The sequence below is a fragment of the Pholcus phalangioides genome, unplaced genomic scaffold, assembly GCF_987345545.1.
Source record: "Pholcus phalangioides strain wild (caught in Gottingen) unplaced genomic scaffold, Ppha-v1.0 ptg000028l_1, whole genome shotgun sequence".
NCBI lineage: Eukaryota > Metazoa > Arthropoda > Arachnida > Araneae > Pholcidae > Pholcus > Pholcus phalangioides.
This window is the reverse complement of record NW_028301618.1, coordinates 9,133,489-9,153,990: the sequence shown is the minus strand read 5'-3', so window position 1 is coordinate 9,153,990 and position 20,502 is coordinate 9,133,489. Positions and strand designations below refer to the sequence as shown.

The 20,502-nt window shown below is 36.5% G+C and overlaps 1 protein-coding gene across 4 annotated transcripts in view; it reads right to left on the bottom strand.

Annotated features, from left to right (window-relative positions):
* LOC149067907 (mitogen-activated protein kinase 14-like) overlaps positions 1-20,502 on the bottom strand; it is a 41,193-nt gene that overhangs the window by 6,577 nt on the left and 14,114 nt on the right. The window contains exons 7-12 of one of the 4 annotated variants that reach the window (XM_089252349.1): positions 19,717-19,831; positions 17,741-17,812; positions 16,729-16,808; positions 13,844-13,922; positions 7,944-8,117; positions 4,607-4,788 (exon numbers count right to left, since the gene is read on the bottom strand). In XM_089252349.1, coding sequence (XP_089108475.1) covers positions 4,739-4,788; positions 7,944-8,117; positions 13,844-13,922; positions 16,729-16,808; positions 17,741-17,812; positions 19,717-19,831 — 570 coding nt within the window. In that variant the 3' untranslated portion in view covers positions 4,607-4,738. Of the gene's footprint in view, positions 1-4,606; positions 4,789-7,943; positions 8,118-13,843; positions 13,923-16,728; positions 16,809-17,068; positions 17,149-17,740; positions 17,813-19,716; positions 19,832-20,502 lie in introns of those variants that run through there. The other 3 variants (XM_089252350.1, XM_089252347.1, XM_089252348.1) reach the window with 3 other exon arrangements.

Here is a 20,502-nt window from a genome sequence, read left to right as displayed (position 1 = left end):
TGGCCTGAAACAATTTGCTGACTCATTTTCTCTAGAATAATAAAATACTGTATATAATAAAAAATAGACCATATTTTCGTAAAAAATTACCTAATTATAGCTTTCGCGCATACAGTAGACTTTGCGCAATCCAATGCAAGTGATGGACTGAAATATTTTGAGATTAAAAAAATAGCTAAACACTTGACAAGGATTTGAAAGCGTGTTCTTATCTATGTGCGCTTGTAATATTGATTACCGAAAAATGTTGGTTCGGCCTATCTTGTATTGTGCTTCATGAAAAGTCTACTGTATGCATCAGCGTGAAACGTCTCAAAAGCTTAGTACAAATAATGATTTAAAATTGAAACTACGAAATTTACAAGGATAAACGACAGAACAGATTCGAAAAAAATTGTGCTCAAATTTTATTTTCTCATCAATATAATTTCACAATAAACCCAAAAAAAAATACTGTTAGCACAAACATCTACATCATCAGGCACTTGTATTAGTACTACAGCAAGGGAAAAAAATATTTACAACAGTAATATTTAGACACATAGTATTTTGGCGCAAAATATAAACCAATTTCATTTTTTGGGATATGGGATCATGGAGAGCCTCGTACAACTAATCATCTTTGCAAAGTTATCTGTAATCCAATCATAACTCGCTGGTGGTGAAGTTACCTGATGATACTTATTCGGGCACTGTGCTAATATCTTTGTTTCTATGAACCACAATGCCGCATCAGTACATTGCAGTGTGGATGATTGTCTGCTATGGCATAGACAAATAGATTGATTTTGAAGGACCTCTATACTGTCCCAAGACGTTTCTTTCAAAATGACACCCACGAGACTAAGAAACGACACAGAAGGCAATTTCAAAATTTAAACATTATTTTGGTGTCATTAAAATTAACAAAAATTGCTGGATATTTCACCCCCTATTTTTAGATTTGATTGGGAACCAGCACAAACAGATAGCTTGGAATCCTGAAAAAAAGTTAACGTCTTCTAGTGGTCCTTGGCTATACCCTTTCATTCGCACAACTGGAAGAACAATTCAGGTCAGGGGGGAAAAACTTCAAAAATATTGCGGTCTTCTCGGTCGAGTTAATGTTGACCATATAGTAAGATATTTGGCACACCCATGACACTCGCGTCCATTCATTATGACAACTTGGAATCACGTGCTGTTTCTTCCACCCACATAAGCAACAAATCTCCAAAAAATCTTTTTTTCATAAATCATAACAATTTGTACTCCGTGTATGCATCGAGAGAGAAAATAAGCAGCAACTCAGCCCATCGACAAACAAAAGGCAACAATGAAATTTTCTTGCAGCGTACATTCCTCATTTTGAATCACTTAATGAATTACTCAAAGCCTTATTATGCTTACGATCTGATCGAAGGCACTGGTTGTCGTTATTTCCCCCCTTGGCAAACTTCATAAATTTTACATTGTTACACGTCTGATATCAGGTGTGGAGCAGTAGCACAGGCAGATGGTTAGATCAAAATTTTAAATTCGCATCCCATCTACAGTTACGGTAATGTTAAAACTTTTCTTAGAACATGTTTAATTTCTTCTCTGATATATTAAGAAGTGTAATCCCTTTTCTCTGCAGATAGGACTGACATCAGCTAGTGCTGACTATCTCAGTGCTATCTGATCTGTGGGCTCGAAACAACTGCAGACAAAGCTCATGGGTGAAAACGGAAACAAGTAGCAGATATACAACTATCATTCACTGGACAAAGAATCAAATAAATATATGAAGACCTGAGTAGGACTTTTGGTTGCATCAAGTCAAAATTTTTGTAACGAGACTATGCCAAAAATAATGCATGCATACTCTAATAGACTTAATAGTGAAACCTGTATGGGACAGACAATGTATGAGATGGAAGCAAGTCTACGATGGACAATGTATGAGGCGAAACCCTGCCTTGAAGGAAATCAAAAGATAGCCAAATTGCTGATTAGTGCTTTAATGTGCATCTTTATAAAATGGTAACTTGTATAAAACAAAGTATTATTTTGGCTACTTGACATTCCACTTCATACAGGCTCCATTGTATTTTGCTTATGCTAAAGCTCGCTTTCATAATTTAGAAGCTCACGATTCCCAATCAATCACATCTCAGGAAATAATTAAACTCAAAATACTCTCAACATATATGCAACATAACTACTGAGCAAGCTTGAGACTGAATTGAAACTACTCAACCAATGTATGGCACGACTACTGATTACGCTGAAGACTGAACTGAAGCAGTCAAATATGAATGGTACAATAAGAGCGAATAGGAGACAACAGAAACTAAGAAACGTATGAATGTCATAAATCCAGACTGCATTGAAATTTTTCTACATATATTGTAAGACTTACATATGTGTAAGACTTAACTGAGCAAGCTGGATAAAAGATAATCAATGTAAGCACGTTTCAACTATTGAATACACCCCGAAGACTGAGACAAAACTTCACGAAATTCATGGCACAATTACTAAGCTAGCTAGAGACTGAATTGAATGAGTTCAGTGTATCTGATGTCCACTCAACATATATATATGACAAACTACTGAGCAAACTGCTGACAACAGATAACCATACACATGAATTTAATACCTTCTGAGTCAGGCTTGAAGCCACAAATTTCTTTTGGATGGGGTCAACTGGTATTTTGGAGAGGGAGGGGAGAAACCAAAGTAGTCATAGAAAAATAGACTTTTCGACCATGTTATTCTATATATAGCAGTCATTTCTTACTTTTTGGGGGGGGGGCAACTGGATCCCCCATTTCCCCCATCTCGCTACGACCTTGTTTTGAGTGAGATAGATACTAAACTGACACTACTTGACATAAATATAAGACTTGACAACTGAGCAAGTAGAAGACCAAACTAAAACTGCTCAACATTCATCATATGTAGGATATATGACTTCTGAGCAAGCTGAAGATTGAAGTAAAATACGCAACATATGTATGACACACATATTGTGGGAATCAGAAACTGAACTGAAAATTCTCAAAATATGAACGTCCCAACTTCTGAATACATTCACAAGACTGAACCAAAACTTCAAGAAATACATCTGACAATTGACGAGCAAGCTGATGATTGAATTGAAAGGGTTCAATGTATGTATGACACAATAAGTAAACTCACTGTAACTACTCAATATATGATTGACACAACTATTAAGCTGGAGACTGAACTAAAACTGTTCAACCATATGTATGGCATGACACTTGAACAAGCTACTACTTAACCACAAATACACCTCATACACCGCTGTGGAATTTCCAACTAATCTGTACATACATGAACATGCTCTTAGTGGGTGTAAGCGGCTATAACATATTTATGTTCAGAGTTACGCTTGTTTTGTGTTATATTGGTGGTGTCATCTGTCTTTCATAATTGAAGTGAAAATGGCAAATGTTTGAATTAATTGAACAAGCTGTAAAAACTGCAACATATGTATGCCATGACTATTGAATTAGCTGGAGATTGAGCCAAAACTGTCCACCATATACATGTCACAACTTTGGACAACTGGACTGCTTATCATGTATGTATGGCATGACAATTACACAATCTGGAAGCAGCACAAACTGCTCAATACATGCATTGCATGACAATTAAAAAAGGTGGAGGAAACTGCGACTGTTCAACACGTATATAACAAATATGGCAAAAATAACTAAACTACTCTACATATGTATGTCATGACTACAGAGTGTGCTGGAGATCGACCTAAAACTGCTCAAAACAACTTTGGAATCAAACTACTCAATGTATATGTATGCATCGCATGACAATACATGAAGCTGTTCAACATATGTATGAAAAACATGTTAAAAATCAAACTTCTCTATATACATGCCATACAACTGAAGAAGCTGGAGACAGTCAAACTGTTCAACATATGTATGGCATAACAACTGAACAAGCTGAAGGAAACTATGACTGTTCAACACGTGTGTGAAAAATATGTCATGAATAACCAAATTACTCAACATATGCATGCCATGACTACTGAGCAAAGTCAAAGACAGAACCAAAACTATTTAACACCTTTAGACACGACTGAGCATGTCGGTACATTTTTGAAATTTGTCTGCAAGCTGGATTTGGATATTATCTATGACCTATAAGTGACTTAAAGGTTGCGATACCTAAAGAATGAAAATGGCAAGAGACATCTACATAAGGACGAGGAAGGGAAATCTGATATCCCACAACTGCTGCTCCAATCACTTGATGCCAGTAACAAAAGTCATCGGGTCAACACTTATAAAATAAAATAATAAAAATGGTGAAACAATTCAAGTCAAACATTGCACTTATATAAAAACATATGTAAACACATAAACTAAATATATATAAGTAAGAAGCGTGTCATTATACACACATGACAAAAAAAAAGTATCGATAATAATAATAAAAGGACTGGAAGAGTCCCAAATCTTGTAATGGCATAACAACAAATAATACAATTTATGATGACTGAGTGGGGCGGCGGCAGCGAACGATGAATATATAAAATAAAAATATATATATTTAATATATATATATATGATCAAGTAAGTTCGTACAACCTCAGCGATAACAGACAAATTTCACAGAGACAGAGAGCAAAATTCTTCGAAAAGAGAGCAACTGATGTTTCTCGTTAAAAAATAAAGGTTTTTTTTTTCGTTTTTCCTTAATTTATTTATTAATTTCATTTTAATTTTCACTCGATACGAGGATGCTCAAAGCTCTGAACTTCTTCATACACGAGCCCTGCGAGAGAGAGAGAAAAAAACAAAAAACAAAAATTTTGAAAATAAAAAACTAAATAATATATATATAATCAAAACTATACTTTTAGATCTGTTTTTAAAAACAGGACACTTCCAGTGCTTTTTTGTGTGGCATAAAATAAACTTCAGGAAAAAATAAAGTAAATTGACTAGAAACAAAAATAATTAACACCTGTTAGAGAAAATGAGTTAGCCGCAGTTAAATCACACATCCCAGCCCCAATATTTTCTTTGTATAGGAAATTCTGCGGCAGCTACAACAATTTATCCTTTTAAGTTACAAGGACATTTCTAGCAAGAACATCATAATATGTACGCAAAACCACTAACCACCATACTGATGGCACATATGACAGATTGCCTTACCACACATAGACAAAAAGAATCATTGTACAAATACAAATACAAATACAAATACCACGCCACAACAGGCAAATTGCCCAACGAGGTGGCTGACTTAAGAACATCATGGATCCCCGAGCCATTTTTTGGAGGCCCTACCTACTACTGCTACACCACAAATGCACCCCCCACCAACGACCCCCCCCCCCAACGAATCAGTGCATGCGGGAATGTGCGTGTACGTGTAGTGCAACCTGACGTAAAGTTTGTTTCGGTGTAATGTTTGTTATGTGTAGTGCTGCCATCTGCCACCAGTTTTTCTAACTATGAGTGAAGTGTTATGATTGAATGATTTATCGTTGTAGGACTGTTGCTCTCTGTGGCGAGACTTTTTAACGGGGAGATCGGCTCGCATTTGCGCCTTGAAGTTGGGAACCACAGAAAACCAACTTCAGCCGACCACCACTGTGGGGTTCGAACCCGGATCCTCGCATCGCGAGTCCGTCACTATAACCACTCGACCACCACAGCGGCATTGCAACAAAAGCAAAACAAAAATATCCGAAGGAACTTAGCTTACGAATGCAAAACTAATTGTGTAAACATAACGAATGCTAAGGCTACCGTCCCGCATTGCTTTTCTGTCATTTCCCTTCCTACGCAGTAATAGCTTTCCTTGTGTTGGTGGTACTGTACTGTTACGAAAATTATGTAAATAGCTTCTTACCATAGTTAGTGACCAAGTGCAGTCCGCTTATTTGAGGACTGAATTACTCGGGATGAACAATTCTAAAGGAGGAGGCAATGTTACAAAAATTATGTAAATCTGGTGTGAAGGGAGCAATTGCAGCCACTGAAATTAAGGTACATGTAAATGCTGATGCCCTGTGGAGAAGACTGTGTCTGTAGAACTGTCGCCATTGCCTCAAGGCAGAAGAGAAGTACTTGGAGAACGATAAGAGAATTCAAGAGATAGCATGTTCTGTGGATGCTAACCAGATCCTGCCAGTCATAACTAATGTCAACCGGTCGAGCATCAAGCCATCGACCTATGACGGAAGGACATCATGGTCGTTCTACAGGACCCAGTTCGAGATGATTGACTCCACGAACAGATGGGGTTGCATATTCACATCTAAGCCTTCCACCAAGCCGCTGCTCTCAGAGAGGAAGCTTCTGGACTATTTACAGATGAGAATCACATGATGAGTGATAAATGAGTACTATTTACATAATTTTCGTAACGATACATATAAAGCAGATCAATAAAAGTGTGGAAAGCATCACCAAACATAAAAATTTTCTCGACTCATCTAAATTCTCTAATGAATTGGCCCTGAAACTGGTCATCGTTGACATCTGGAATCCAAAAATGCCCTTTCCAAACTTGGAGAACAGTGTAGAAATAATCACAGCACTTGCACCATTCTGCAATTCCTCATACTTCTGAGATTCTTTTTCATGTCCTGATATTAGATGCTTGTTATTTGCTCCATCGTCATGCTTAATTGTCAGTCTGGATTGTGAGCTTATAATCAGTATTAATCAGTATATGTAATTTACAGTATCCCTTTAAATTACACCCAAATGTTGCATTGCAACATGTTTAATGGCAAACAATGTGGCAATTCAATGACAACCTTTTTCCAGTTCGATGAAGCGTTCTGTCATATGTGTATAGGAATTAGGTATTACGCTTATAGCTATAGTCAGTAAGGATTGGCACAACTAAGAAAAATTAATTAAAAAACCACAAAGAACTCAAAACATCAGTTTTTTTGGAAAAAAAATACTTCCATAGTATTGAGAGTACCAGCCATAGTTCCATCATTGAGTGCAGCCACTATGAGCAATCTGTAGCAGCAGGCATGTCTGCTTCAACCCATATACATTTTGGCTCTTAATACGCTACTCATTTTATAAATCTGATGCACTCGAGCATCATAAATAGCGCAAAACTTGTTTTTGCATACCAGTACTATACTCACCTTGGGGACACTGGGCAGAGAAAAGGCGGGGACTACAGCATTTGAGCTTGTTTAAATTGGTTTAACCCAGTGAGTTACATCTTCCAAGGATTTTCTCTTTACTCCAGAACACTTGCAGATTATATATATATAATTATAACAATAGAGGTAAACCCAAAATGTGACAAAAACAACAGTTAGACACGTTTTGGAAAGTTCCTTCACACGAAAAAAAGAAATGGAAAAAAAGGCAAAAAACCTATGTATCGGGGGGGGGGGGGGGACGACCTCACTGTTCACAGCGCATAATCGAAATGAGACCGGTCATGTGAGGAAAAAGAGAAAGAAAAATGGTGGAGCCAATCGCAGAAGAGAAATTGCAGATTGTTTAAAATTCAGCAGAAAGCTACAACTGACACAAGCAAATTATTACAATTTGATAAGAAATTATAAAAATTATAGAACAGTCCACCTGTTGCAAATGGGTTAACATATCGCAAATAATGCCATCCTCCCTAGAAACTATCATGCTCACATGCATCAAACTGAAAAACTCCCATGGAAAATCTACATCCACAAGAATTTAACCATTACATGAAGCTTCAGGTTATAATACATGTTTAAAGCCCCCCCCCCCCCCCCCCATCTTCGAGTCTATTGGTGAGTCATTCCATGGTAGGGGAAAAACATAAATATCTTTAAGGCAGAGGTTTTACATGTATTGCTACAATACTTTCCCATAAAGCCCAATCACTCCAACTAGCACTTTACCAGTGAATGCCATTCAGTTGGAAATAGAAGATATTATGAAATTGTGATAACTTACGTTTCCACTCGGCCACCAAGAGATCCTTATCTTCAAAAGACTGATCGTAAGGATCAGCAATTGGCTCGTCACTGGGATCGGCATACTGGGCAAGATACGGATGCGCTAGAGCGTCTGTGGCGGTTGGCCTCTTGTCTGCATCGAGCTCTAACATCTTTTCTAGAAGATCAATGGCTGAAAAAGCAAGCGAAACATGCACATTGATTGTTTTATCACAGAACAATACAAGCTCACTGAAAAAAGTGTTCACAAACAATGAAAATAATTCACTCGGCATGCAATGCCAAATATATACTACTTCCAATATCTGTTGCAATGCTTATATTTCTTGAAACACTCTTAGAGCTTATAAAGGAAAGTACACTAGACTTTTCTTAATCCGGGCACATATCGAAACCAGGGTGCACCGAATTAATAGAAGTTAATTGAAAAGCTTATTTGAATAATATAAACTTCTGTGTACAGACATGCAGTGGCATGTTTCACTCTTCTATGGGCTCGAAGCAAACCTTCTAAAAACACTGGACTACTGGATGGGTTGGACTTTCTTTCCCTCTGAGCACAACTCTGATCTATTGCCTTAAGCAATTTACTACCGAGTTGTGGCGGAAGTGCGAATGTGTGTATAGTGATACGTCTGATTTTCAGTGCTGCCATCTATATTTCAAAAGTGTAGTGCAATGATTGAGTATTTGTACCATTGCAGGCCCATTATTCTCTGTGGCGAGGCTTTTTAATGGGGAGATCGACTCGCATTCTTGCCTTGAAGTTGGGAGAACCACAGAAAACAAACTTCAGACAACCATCACTATCGTGACGGTGGGGTTTGAACACTGGTCCTCACGATTCAAGTCCGTCATTATGATTATTGACCACAGCGGCAGACGGGCTGGACTAGTGCACAGCCAGATTAGCGAGAGTCAACTGTACTAATTGTTTTTATCTGACAAAAACTTTAATCCCCTTAGGGGAAGGACGACCAGAAGCCCAATGTGTCAATGTTTTATTTAACTGCTCTGTATCACCAATATCCCTTAACTCCCATGAGGAACCCAGAGTACATTCTCTCATTTAGGTATTTAGCGACCAGGATGTATTGATTCTTTTAATAGCATGCCCTGTGATTTTAAACCTGACTATTCTCTGTGATATGCAAATGAAATAACATGGTCCTCATCGGGAGTATGATACACGTATGTTACATTTATGTATAAGTATATCATCAAAAAAAAATGTTAACATATGATGTTGTGAGTCATTAAAAAAAAATTTGACACATTTTCTCCCACACAGCCTGGCATATAGTCACACATCTGCGAAATATAGCCTGGGAGTCAAGGGGTTAATCTTTTTATGCATAGTTTCGAACATCCCTGTACATACTATGACAATAGATTATTTTATATAGTCCTTATTTATCATTTATTATGTCTTTTTTTACCTGTAAATAGCCATTAATGCATTTCCCTGTAAATCTTGGAAAGTCTGGCAACAGTTTCGATGATTTGCTGATGTCATAAGCCCAAGAGAAGTGTAAAGATCTCGTGAGAATCATGGAGATTGTTCTGGAAGGTTTCTTTTGCCTATATAGCAGTGCTGCCACGGCAAAACTATGGACAGTATTTTACAATATCAGATCTCTCGTATGAGCCACTCTCTCAGTTTAGCTTGTTTCACCAAGGAAGAAAAAAAATCTGAAACCCCCCCCCCCCCAACAAAATTCTGCGTACGCCTATGCTTGTGAGAGACATTTCTCTAACGAGTTACATGGTGTCATTATTCCGGATGTCATGCCACTAGGGTCACTGATTTTGGAATTCTCATTGACGAGCGTCTTAGGTTTTCTGGACATTGTTTAGTAGGGCATATCACTAAAAACTTTTTTTCGAAATTCAAAATTCCAAGTCGATAAAAAGTTGTCACTATGGTCACATATTTACCAAAAAAAATTCCTGTTTTCACGTACAAAAATGTAAAGCTTAGAATATTAGTTAACAGTAAAAAAAATATCTGTCATGTAACATTTAGGGCTCCCGCATTTGCAGTAAAATTATCAGTTTTTTGCAAAATTAAGGTCTATTGTCACAGCTTCAATTACTTCTACTCTACTTTTTTTCATTAACAAATTTCTCGTAACCATACGGGTAAAAAGTATTTCAAAACTTTATACGTATTTACTATAGACCCAACTTAATTTTTATTTTATGAAATTAAGCCTAAAACTAAATGTAACTGAAAATTAAAAATAATTTTATTTTCTACAGAAAAAAAAAATTATAAATATCAAAATGTTAACTTTTAAAAAGTAATTCAAAATGAATCTTGATCTTGATAATTGATGAAAATTTCAGAATGTTAAAGTTCAGTTCGGAATAGGCTTATTTCATATGTACGCGGCATCACAGTTATAAGCAGCTCTCTCAACCTGCAACCAAAGTGTTTTAGACTGGTTGTAAAGGACAATTTATAGCAACTAAATTAAAATATGCCTGTAAAAAACAAAAATATTAGATTTAGTTCATTATTGTTTGAAAAATATTATATTTTATAGCTATAGAAAAAATAAAGTATTAATTGAATGTTTATTCCTGGACTGTTGTAGTTGCAGATGCGAAATGATGCTTCGTTTCAAACTTTGGAAGGTATTTCCTGTCCAGCAATCTTGATCTAATAATAAACCCATCATCTCAACCTTTGAAGCCACAAACGTGCTGAGAAGCTTCTTCAACCTCTTCTTCCCACAAGACAATTCTTCCCACAGCTTGTGTGTGAGAAGGAATTTTAAACTCCTTTCTATCGCTAGTTCCTGTTTCAATGATCAACTCTAGCTCTTGGTTGCTTAAGTTAGTTATGAGAGGTGGCTCCATTACTATTGCAGACTGCCAATTAATAAGATCTATGTAGTCCTCTGCCTCAAAATTAACTTGTGGTGGTTTGAAAACCCTCTTTGCTTTTAACTCTGTTTGTCGAGCTTTTTGTATCCTCTTGCTTGCCAGACATCTAATATGTTTTTGTGAGTTAAACAACATTCCCAAAAGGAGATGTTCTGGTTGTACCATAAAAGCACTTCTCTATAAAGTTGATTGAACAATAGTCTTAAGATCATCTTACAAGTACTTGGTGCATTGCACTATCTCAAAAAAGTTTTGAAATGCATAAATAATTCTCGGATGACATTTTATTGTAAAGCATGAGGGAGCATAAACTTTCATGACAAACTCAGCTAGTGTTTTCAACTGCGGGGTTGGATGAAGTGATGCAATATATAAACGTAAAATTTGGTTTGCCAATGTCAGCCATCTTGCATGGGAGATGTTTCCGGGGTTTCTGTTTGCCAACTCTTGGGGGCATTTGCCTGTAAGTACAGCCTGACATATATGCCAGAGATATTTCTGGTCGGTGCTCAACGCCTTAAAATCAACGTCTGGAAAAATGATATTTATTTTATTGTACACAACAACTGGTAAATCTTCACAACTTGTTAAACGCTTTCCTATTGGACCACTAAAAGAAGCAATTCCAGAAGTTGGACCGTTGAGGGCAACCGTAGCTTTTCTAAGAGGCAATTCGTTTAAATGAAGCAAACAAACCACTGCTTGTACTGGGTGTTTTAAAGCATTTTCAAACAATAAAATTGATCCATTATAAACTCTCGTATTTCATGCGGTACCATCACAACCAAGATCTTTAATACTTTTCTCGTCAATGCAGTTTCCTTTCGTAAATTTTAGTATTGATGACATTATTTCTTTCCCAGAGCCACTGTCTGGAGTTACGTGTCCCATATATGTTGAACCTGGTTCTTCAATCAAAGATATGTGTTCTTCTAGTATAGTTTTCCAAACACATTTATCACTTACAATTTCTTTACTCATTGTTTTATTATTTCGACCATCAAAATAGAGCGTAATTATTTTTGAAGTGCCGAGTTGAACTAATACCTTTACGATATTTTACCATTTCCCAAAAAATCTTTTGAAGTGCCGAGTTGAACTAATACCTTTACGATATTTTACCATTTCCCAAAAAATCTTTGATTTATCAATTACTACTGCCTGATTTTCTGGCATTATAACATTTAAATCCTGCAAAAGAGCACTTGCTAGCTAAGTTCCTGCTCTACTACTGTGCCTGGACTATAAATAAAACAACTGAAATCAACCTAAAGGATGAGTTCAAAATCAAAAAATATATGTATATGGTAAAAAAAATTAAGGTTTTCGTGTAGATTCCGGGAGACCTAAATGTTACATGACAGATACGATATTTGTTTTACTGTTAACTAATATTCTAAGCTTTACATTTTTGTACTTGAAAACAGAAATTTGCTTTATATTTTTGTTTTTAAAAAAAATTTAAAATCTCCATTTTTGACAAAAAAAATTAAACTTTAGGCTCATGCTGGGAGACCTAAATATTTTTCAATTTCACTGAAATTTTTTTTTTTTTTTGGTAAATATGTGACCATAGTGACAACTTTTTATCGATTTGAAATTTTGAATTTAAAAACAAAAGTTTTTCGTCATACGCCCTATTGTTCAGTGGTGGTCAAAAAGCAAATAGAATGCTTGGCTTCATTTTCAAAAAGGTCTCTTCACGTCTTCCTAAAGTCATTCTTCCGCTTTTCCGAGGCTTAGTTTGTCCTGGACTGGAGTATGCTGTAAGGTTTTGGGGATCATACCTACACAAGGACATAGACTTGGTGGAAGGGGTGAAGGGGTGCAGAGAAGAGCTACACGTGTCCTCATTGGCACACGCAGCTTCAGTTATGAAGACACTTCATTTTTTGAATATGTTTACATTGGACGAATGCAGATGTGAGGGTGATATGATCAGTGTTCAAAATTTTCAACGGGATGGATAGGATGGACCATGAATTATGAACCATCAATCAACTGCTTTTACAAGGGGACAACAGTATCGATTGGTAAGGGACAATGCGAGGTTATGGTGTTGCAGGAAATTTTTTTCTAATAGGGTTGTTAATAAATGAAATAGCTTACCTCCGGAGGTAGTAAATTGTAACACAATTGACACGTTTAAAAAGAAATACGATAAACATGTTGGGGGTAAATCAATAAGCTATCCGCACTTAGAATAAAACAACCATAAGTATTCTTTATGGGCATTGCATAATATTTTATCTTGTGTATATATTGTTTATAGTTATTGTAGTTGTATTTTTAATTGGGTTGCTGCACATTTTAAAAATATATGACATCCATATTTGTTGTGGGCATGTTTTTCTGAGTCACCTTATCATTTTGCCTGTTGTGTCCTTGTATTTGTATTGTATGGAACAATACCAATATTTCAACAAATCATCTATTGGCTTTTGCTTGTAGAAATATGTCGCATGAAATTTGTGTCATAAAAGATTTTTTTTCCGATTGGCAATCATATTTGTTTTCCATTTCGGTTGAGAAAAAAATACTATCATTTACCTAAATTGTTTCATGGTTTTTTACATTGGTATCTTGTGTTATTAGCATGTAATGCTTAGATTTGATATTATTCTGAACGTGACTCGGGAAAAACATGAAAAAATGCAGGCAAATGTCAAAGAAACAAATTTATAGCTGTTGGGGCTGGAATCAATAATAAGTAAAGAACCATTTCATGAATATTTTTTCCAAATTTCAATAAAAAAATTTAAGAAAAAGGTAAATTTTTTTTAGATTGGCTTTTGAATTCATTCATATATATATTATAGGGCATTTAAATAATAAGTAAAATAATTCAGAAATGAATTAATGTAATTAATTACAGAAAAAACTGAATTTTCTAACAGATAAAAAATGTATTATCCAAGGGCGTATCTGGAAGGGGAAAAGGTTATGAACCACTGTTTTAAAAAAACATTGAGTTGGGGGGGGGGGGAAGAGACATCCCCAACTCACCATCAGGATTAGCGCCACTGAAAACTTCCTTGAAGTTCTTCTTTTTCATAGACGGTAATGAGCGGATGTAATTCCTCGCCTGAAACAAAAAAATAAAGAAATTTAATTTTGTTTCAACTGGTTATAACCAATAATTAAATCACAGAGCGATTCAGTGCAAAAATTAATGTCAAAACTATTGGCAATAAACTTGATTTGGAATAAAGTCAACAAGGAGGTAGCGTACTAGAAAATTATCTTAAGATGATGTCCCTTCCAGTACTGTAAGCAGTCCTGTGTGGTCTTTAGGTAACTTCCCTATCTCGAGAAGTTAGTGGTAGCTGGATTAAGATACACAGATCTACAAGGTCTACAGTGAAAGAAAGGTCAAAAGTCTACATATAGCAAACTAGCCATCAGTTTTTGCAAGAAGAAAGGTGCGGCCTAGTTGCTGCAAGCAACAGACAGTAAGTACAGACAAACCTTTAGACCAGTGATTCTCAAACTTTTGTCACCTGTGGCTCCCAAGAATAGTTTAGTAGATGTTTCCACTAACAAAAGAACCACTTCAAAGCATAAATAGGAACACAAATGAATACCTCCAGCTTGCTGCGACACCCATAGAAGCAGCGACGCACACTTTGAGGAAACACTGCTTTAAACCAAAGCAGCTCCACTGAAATGCATGTAGATGGAATAATACTTCCAAGGTACCCTCCTTTTTCAAAGAGGAAAAGAGAGGGTATCCCCTTTTACCTCCTCCTCCTCAGCGATAACTAATAGAAGCACAAAAGCAAATGAAATCTCACAAACAGTTCAAATTCCAAACTTGACAGCAGTTCCAGAGCAACAATTCTTTAGATAGAATACTATACTTCATCCGCTATCAACAATTCACCAAAGGCTAATTCAAAAACATTGAATAGAAATTTGCAACAAATACAATAACATGCAGAAAACCTCATGCACAACCACTAACATGCAGAATAACATCCCAGCAAAACCTTGATTAGTTCACTCCATACAAGAAGCCTAAAACTTTTTGGTGGGAGCATTGCATGCGACAGAGAAATAGACCAAATTCTGATTATAGGTGACAGGGACAAAGCAAATTAAATTAATATATGCATGCATTCTCTACATGGAGGACACTGGATGTCTTCTCTACACACTCTCCAATGCCAATATAAAAACAGAGGCAAAACAACATGCAAAGACATCAATTTGCGCATTAAAAAAAGGAGAAAAAAAAGTCAAATTAGGTTTTAGTTGCCATCCTAACACAAAAAAGTGAAGGATTTTCCAGCTGTTCGACTATCCATGATCAAGAATTTTCAATGAAAAAAACATTCACTCTCATAACAGACATCTCCAGGAGAGAAAAAAAAGAGATGATAGTCAAGTTCGTGCGTACTGCCAGGAGGCTCGACGGAGTTACCTAATGGTACAAATGTGTTATTCCATTGGAATGTTCCACTCGATGGTCATTCCCATGGATTGAAATGAGTCACCATTCTCTGATAAAGAGGCAACAAAAGCACCACTAAAGCCTTTCAAGTAAGTAAAGAATTACTTACTACCGAATACGCTCGTCAATCAAACGAGCAAAACGTCAAGTGGAGGTTCTCAATTCCAAATGACAGCAAAAACAGCTAAAAAATTCCTTTATTGTTATAATAAAGTCTTTTCTTCAGTGCGTAAGACCTCAGTTTAATCACAAAATTCAGTAGTCTTGGCAGAGTTTAACTGAAACTTAACGGCTGACTCCAGATTATACCTTGTCCTTCAGTGAAGATTGTAGGCTTCCATGGTTAGTATAAATCAAGTAAAGCACTCCTTTGGGTATTTGATGAATTGACTCCACCATCCTATACCCAGTACAGATACGACAGGGCAACATGGCAAATAAATCCCGGAATCAGTTTACAAGCCGAGACAAGTTAGAGGGGAGGGTGCCACTCTTCTTGGATAATGCTTACGTCATCAACCACCCTTTATGAAAATATGAGTTAGGATTCAGAGGGGCAGAGCTGATGACGAAAGTTTGCTGACGGGGGGGGGGGGGGGGGGGGTCAAAAATGGCTAAAAATTTGCTTGCGTAATACTTAAACAGCCCCTAGGCGTCAAAGTAAGAAAATTTTGTAAATGCAATCTTCTTGGCTGTACAAAAGTGACTGTACCAGAAGCCAAATTCGCACTGGTATCTGAAGTAATGTTGGATTTGGGCTACATCGAGTCATGTGATTTGAAGGAATGTTGGGTTCAGGCTGCATCAGGCTATGTTGTCTACAGGAATGCTGGATTTTGGCTGCAACATGTCATGTTGTTTGAAAGAATGTTCGATTTTGACTGCATCAGGCTTTGTTGTCGGAAGGAATGTTTGGTTGGGGCTGCATTGGGACAACAGACCATAACGCAGCCCTTCATTATGCAGACGAGTCTGAAGGAATGTTGGGTTTGGGCAATATTGAGCTCTTTCGTCTGAAGAAATGTTGTGTTTGGGATGTATTGGGCTCATCTGAAGGAATGTTGGGTTGAGGGTGAGGGGCTGTATCAGGACAACAGAGCCTAATGCTGCCCTTCATTATGCAAACAGAGCCACGTTGTTTGAAGGAATGTTGGGTTTGGGCTGCATTAGATTAGGGTGATTATGGACAGCCAAGAAGATTCTATTGACTCCATACCCATATATATTTAAATTAATGATGTAATGTGTTCTGGATCGAAAACTTTCTTTGAACCATTACTCATAACTCTAAAACTATCATTCTACCTTGACTCTTACCATGAAATCCTACAGTCAACCACATTCTCCATGTTTCTACACAAGTATAATTCATGCATATATGCATATATAATTCATGCAACTATAGCAAGAAAAAAAAAACTACACGGAGTCAACCCACCTCCTCACTTGTAATTTTCCGTAAAAACTCATCATCAGGCTTTCCACATAACACCATTATACGCATTAATTGATCAATATCTATAGCGAGTCTGTTAAGGATAAAACACAAGGAATGGGGAAAAACATTCATTGCAGGAAACAATTCATTCACTCATTCGCTGAAAAATCAAATAAGCAAATTCAAGTGAAATCAGGAGGGGTGGATATTAGAAATACCTATACACATTATATGCATCATTCTTTTACAAGTATTAATGTGTTAAGAAGGTCTCAAACGAGCAACCAGATGTAAAAACACACACACACACATTAATTAATATCCATTGACGTCAAACTACCTCTTCACTCATTAGCTTGAAGAGAAGATCATCGCTAGGTTTACCGACGATAGACATAATTTTCATCAACTGATCGATGTCTAGACATGTCAAGGGGGAAAAAACCTGAAATATGATGGATGAAAAAGCAAAACATGTTACAGCAATTTCGTCAATTTTCACCTACGAATAATATCAAGCTTTTGTAGCCATCCCTCATTGACAAGTTATTGTGGTGGAGGGGTTTTGGACTGTTTCATCATCATGCTACTGAACTCTAAGTTTTCCTTGCATGAGTGAGTGACAGGGATCTTTGGGAGGCAATGTTAAAGAAAAAGCCACTATTAATGTATATGTTTAGCTAGCCAGACAGTGCTTTACTGCGACCAGTCACCAAAAATCAAGTAATTTAATTTTAGCTGTTTATCTCCAGGTCAGGCTGAGGTGTGATTTCAACAAACACCGAGAAGAACAAGCAACAGCCAATCAAATAGATTTAATGTTCTTAATCAACTACAGCAGAACAGTTCAAACCTAATAAGACACATTGCATAAATATAAGTAAGCTTCATCCTCAACACGCTATCCTGATTATCTTCTTTAGATGCCCGCCACTCTTTTAGAAACATTGAAAAGCCTATATGTATATACCAAAAATATGAAATATTAAAAAAACTCTTCAATCAAGGATACGATCTGTTCCAGGGAAGAGAGTTTTGGACGTGATCAGTTCAGCCATTATGCAGCCGACGGACCAAATGTCAACTGAAAAAAAAAAAAAAATCCATAAGCAATTAAGAACATGAATATAATATTGATACATTACATTCGTAAGAGGAAACAGCAGTACACGAGCAGTAATGAATTTGCGCACATGCCTTCTGAACATCTTTAACCTTATCCAGTCATAGTCTAAAACTGAGTGTAATCAGATTTAAATTCTCTGAAATTGTGATTCTTCTACAGATAAAAAATAGAAGGTGTTCTCAAAAGGTAGATCAATAGTTTCAGAACAGAGCAAAATAATAGAACATCTGTACCCACCCCCTCCTCTTTTCAAGAGTGATTGTAACATAGCTCATGCAATCCCAAGTAAGCTATGATAGAATAAGATGTTGTTAAGTAAATGCTGGTCGAAAAAAACTGATGAAGAGCAATGGTGCATTGGAGATAAGCTCCGTCATATGACTTACAATAAAAATTTATGCAACCAAGGTTCCCTAAGTGGTGTGAATGTATTAGGGAAACTGTAAACATACAGCATATAGAGAAACGATGTCACTCTCCACTGTTCATACGAAGTACGAAAGCATGGATAACCAAGCAGAGATCGAGATGTAGTTCGGAAAGAAAATTCACATTCCTCTGTGGGGAATTGAACCACCAATCTCTCACTGTCTGGGCGAGTGTTCTAACCATCGAACTACAGAGTACAGACATTTTCATTCCTTAGACATTATGTATGAATGCTGAACGGAACTGTGCATGGACAGCCTCCTAGCTCAATTAATAGTTCTTACAACGTTAGCCCCCAGATGGCAACATAGAGAAAAACGATGTCACTCTCCGCTGTTCATACGAAGTACGAAAGTCTGGATAACCAAGCGGAGATCGAGATATAGTTCTGAAAAAAAATTCACATTCCTCTGTGAAGAATCGAACCCTGGACTACATCTCGATCTCAACTTGGTTATCTAGGCTTTTGTACGTCATACAGCATATGTTTACCTATAAGGAGTTCAAAAAAGTGATGAAAATGTGGGACAAACAGAAACATAACAGATATTAGATAATTTTTTATAGACCTACTGGAAGGAGACCTTAGTCCCATAGGGGTCAAAGAGTGAATGTTCCTAATTCACATAATTTTTGTGTTTCCTTTTTGTCTTTTCATACAAGTTTATACCAGTTGTATTACAACCAGTTGCATTACCAGATATTTTTATCGCTGGTGAATAAAAAAAAAACTAAGACTGAAAGGAAGCTGATAGAATGGGTGAAAGCAGTAGTGGGATTCAGTTGGTTTGCACCAGTTCCGCAGAACTATTGCATTATTTTCGTTCAGTTTGGCTTAACCGATATTTAAAATGTTACCCGTAAATCAGTGTTCACTCTAAGGATACCCAGGCAACTGGACAATGTAGTTGTTGTGCACACAACCAATTTAACAATCAGTTTGTTAAGAGGAATTATTCAAATTCAAGCACTTAGACTAGAGATAATAACTTGCCCCCCCCCCCCCCTCCTCCATAGTTGTCTTATATTTGCAATGGTTTTTCATTTCTTTTCATGCAGCTATCTATCAAACATCAATGTTAGGATGGTATGGCATTTGGAATTTTTCCCTTAATTCCCCTCAGAAAAAGTAACGATAATGGTATGAAAATTACTTAAATACTGAGATGAAAGAAAATGGTGAGATAACAAGACCAGACACTAAATTTGGATTGTTACAGTAGAACCCCTCTTAACAGACACTCTTTAGATGCAGTTACCCCTCTTTTACTGAGAAATATTTTCCCCTTGTATAATAAAAGTATGCATTCAAACCCCTGATAAACGGCCACCCCTATTTCATGGATGATTTTTTTTTCTGTTCTGCCAGTGACCACAAAAGAGAGGTTTCACTGTACATATGGGCTGGACTTCATTTATAAAAACATATCTACCTGTCTGGTTGTAATGCATCCAGTTGAGCATTATTTCAGGAGCTCTGTACCACCTTGTGGCCACATACCCAGTCATCTCCACTTCTGCGTGTCGCGCAAGTCCAAAATCAAGGATCTATATGAAGAGAAATTTTTTTACCTCAAATAAAACAAATCAATTTCGCAAATAAGTTTTCCACGTAATAGTAAGAAAAAGTGGGGCTTTTTTTTAATCCAAATTACTTTAAAAATTCTGGACAGTCAAAAACGTTTCCAGACCCCAACAGATATACAATGAATCACATTTATATATTTTTTTTTTAAAAACTGGTGGAAAAAAACATTGTAAGAACGAAAATTCTTTAAACCAGAAATTTTACACGAGTATTACTGGAAGTTAAATCCATAAAAACAAGTAGTTGGGATAATATTGGATCCACCGTAGTTGAATTTCAGGAGGAGGGAGTTGGCAGCTATGCATTTGTTCGAAATAAATTGCTCTAAATAAACTTGAATGATGAAATCCTTAAATGAATGCAGGCATTTAAAAAATTATTCTCACACTGGGTATTCTTATTTGTCACATCATGCAATTATGTGGAAGAAATACACCTGTAAGATCCAACCAGACTGGGATCTAGTTTGAAATAAATTCCAGATGGCCTTTTATAAACGGTTTATCATTGCTTAGACTATACAGATGCTAGACAGTATCGAATAGCATATCTCCAGGTAATTAAAATAATTGACGATAGTAAAAGAAACAGACTCTCCTGAACAGGGTTTGCCGATTTAAACAACTTGATT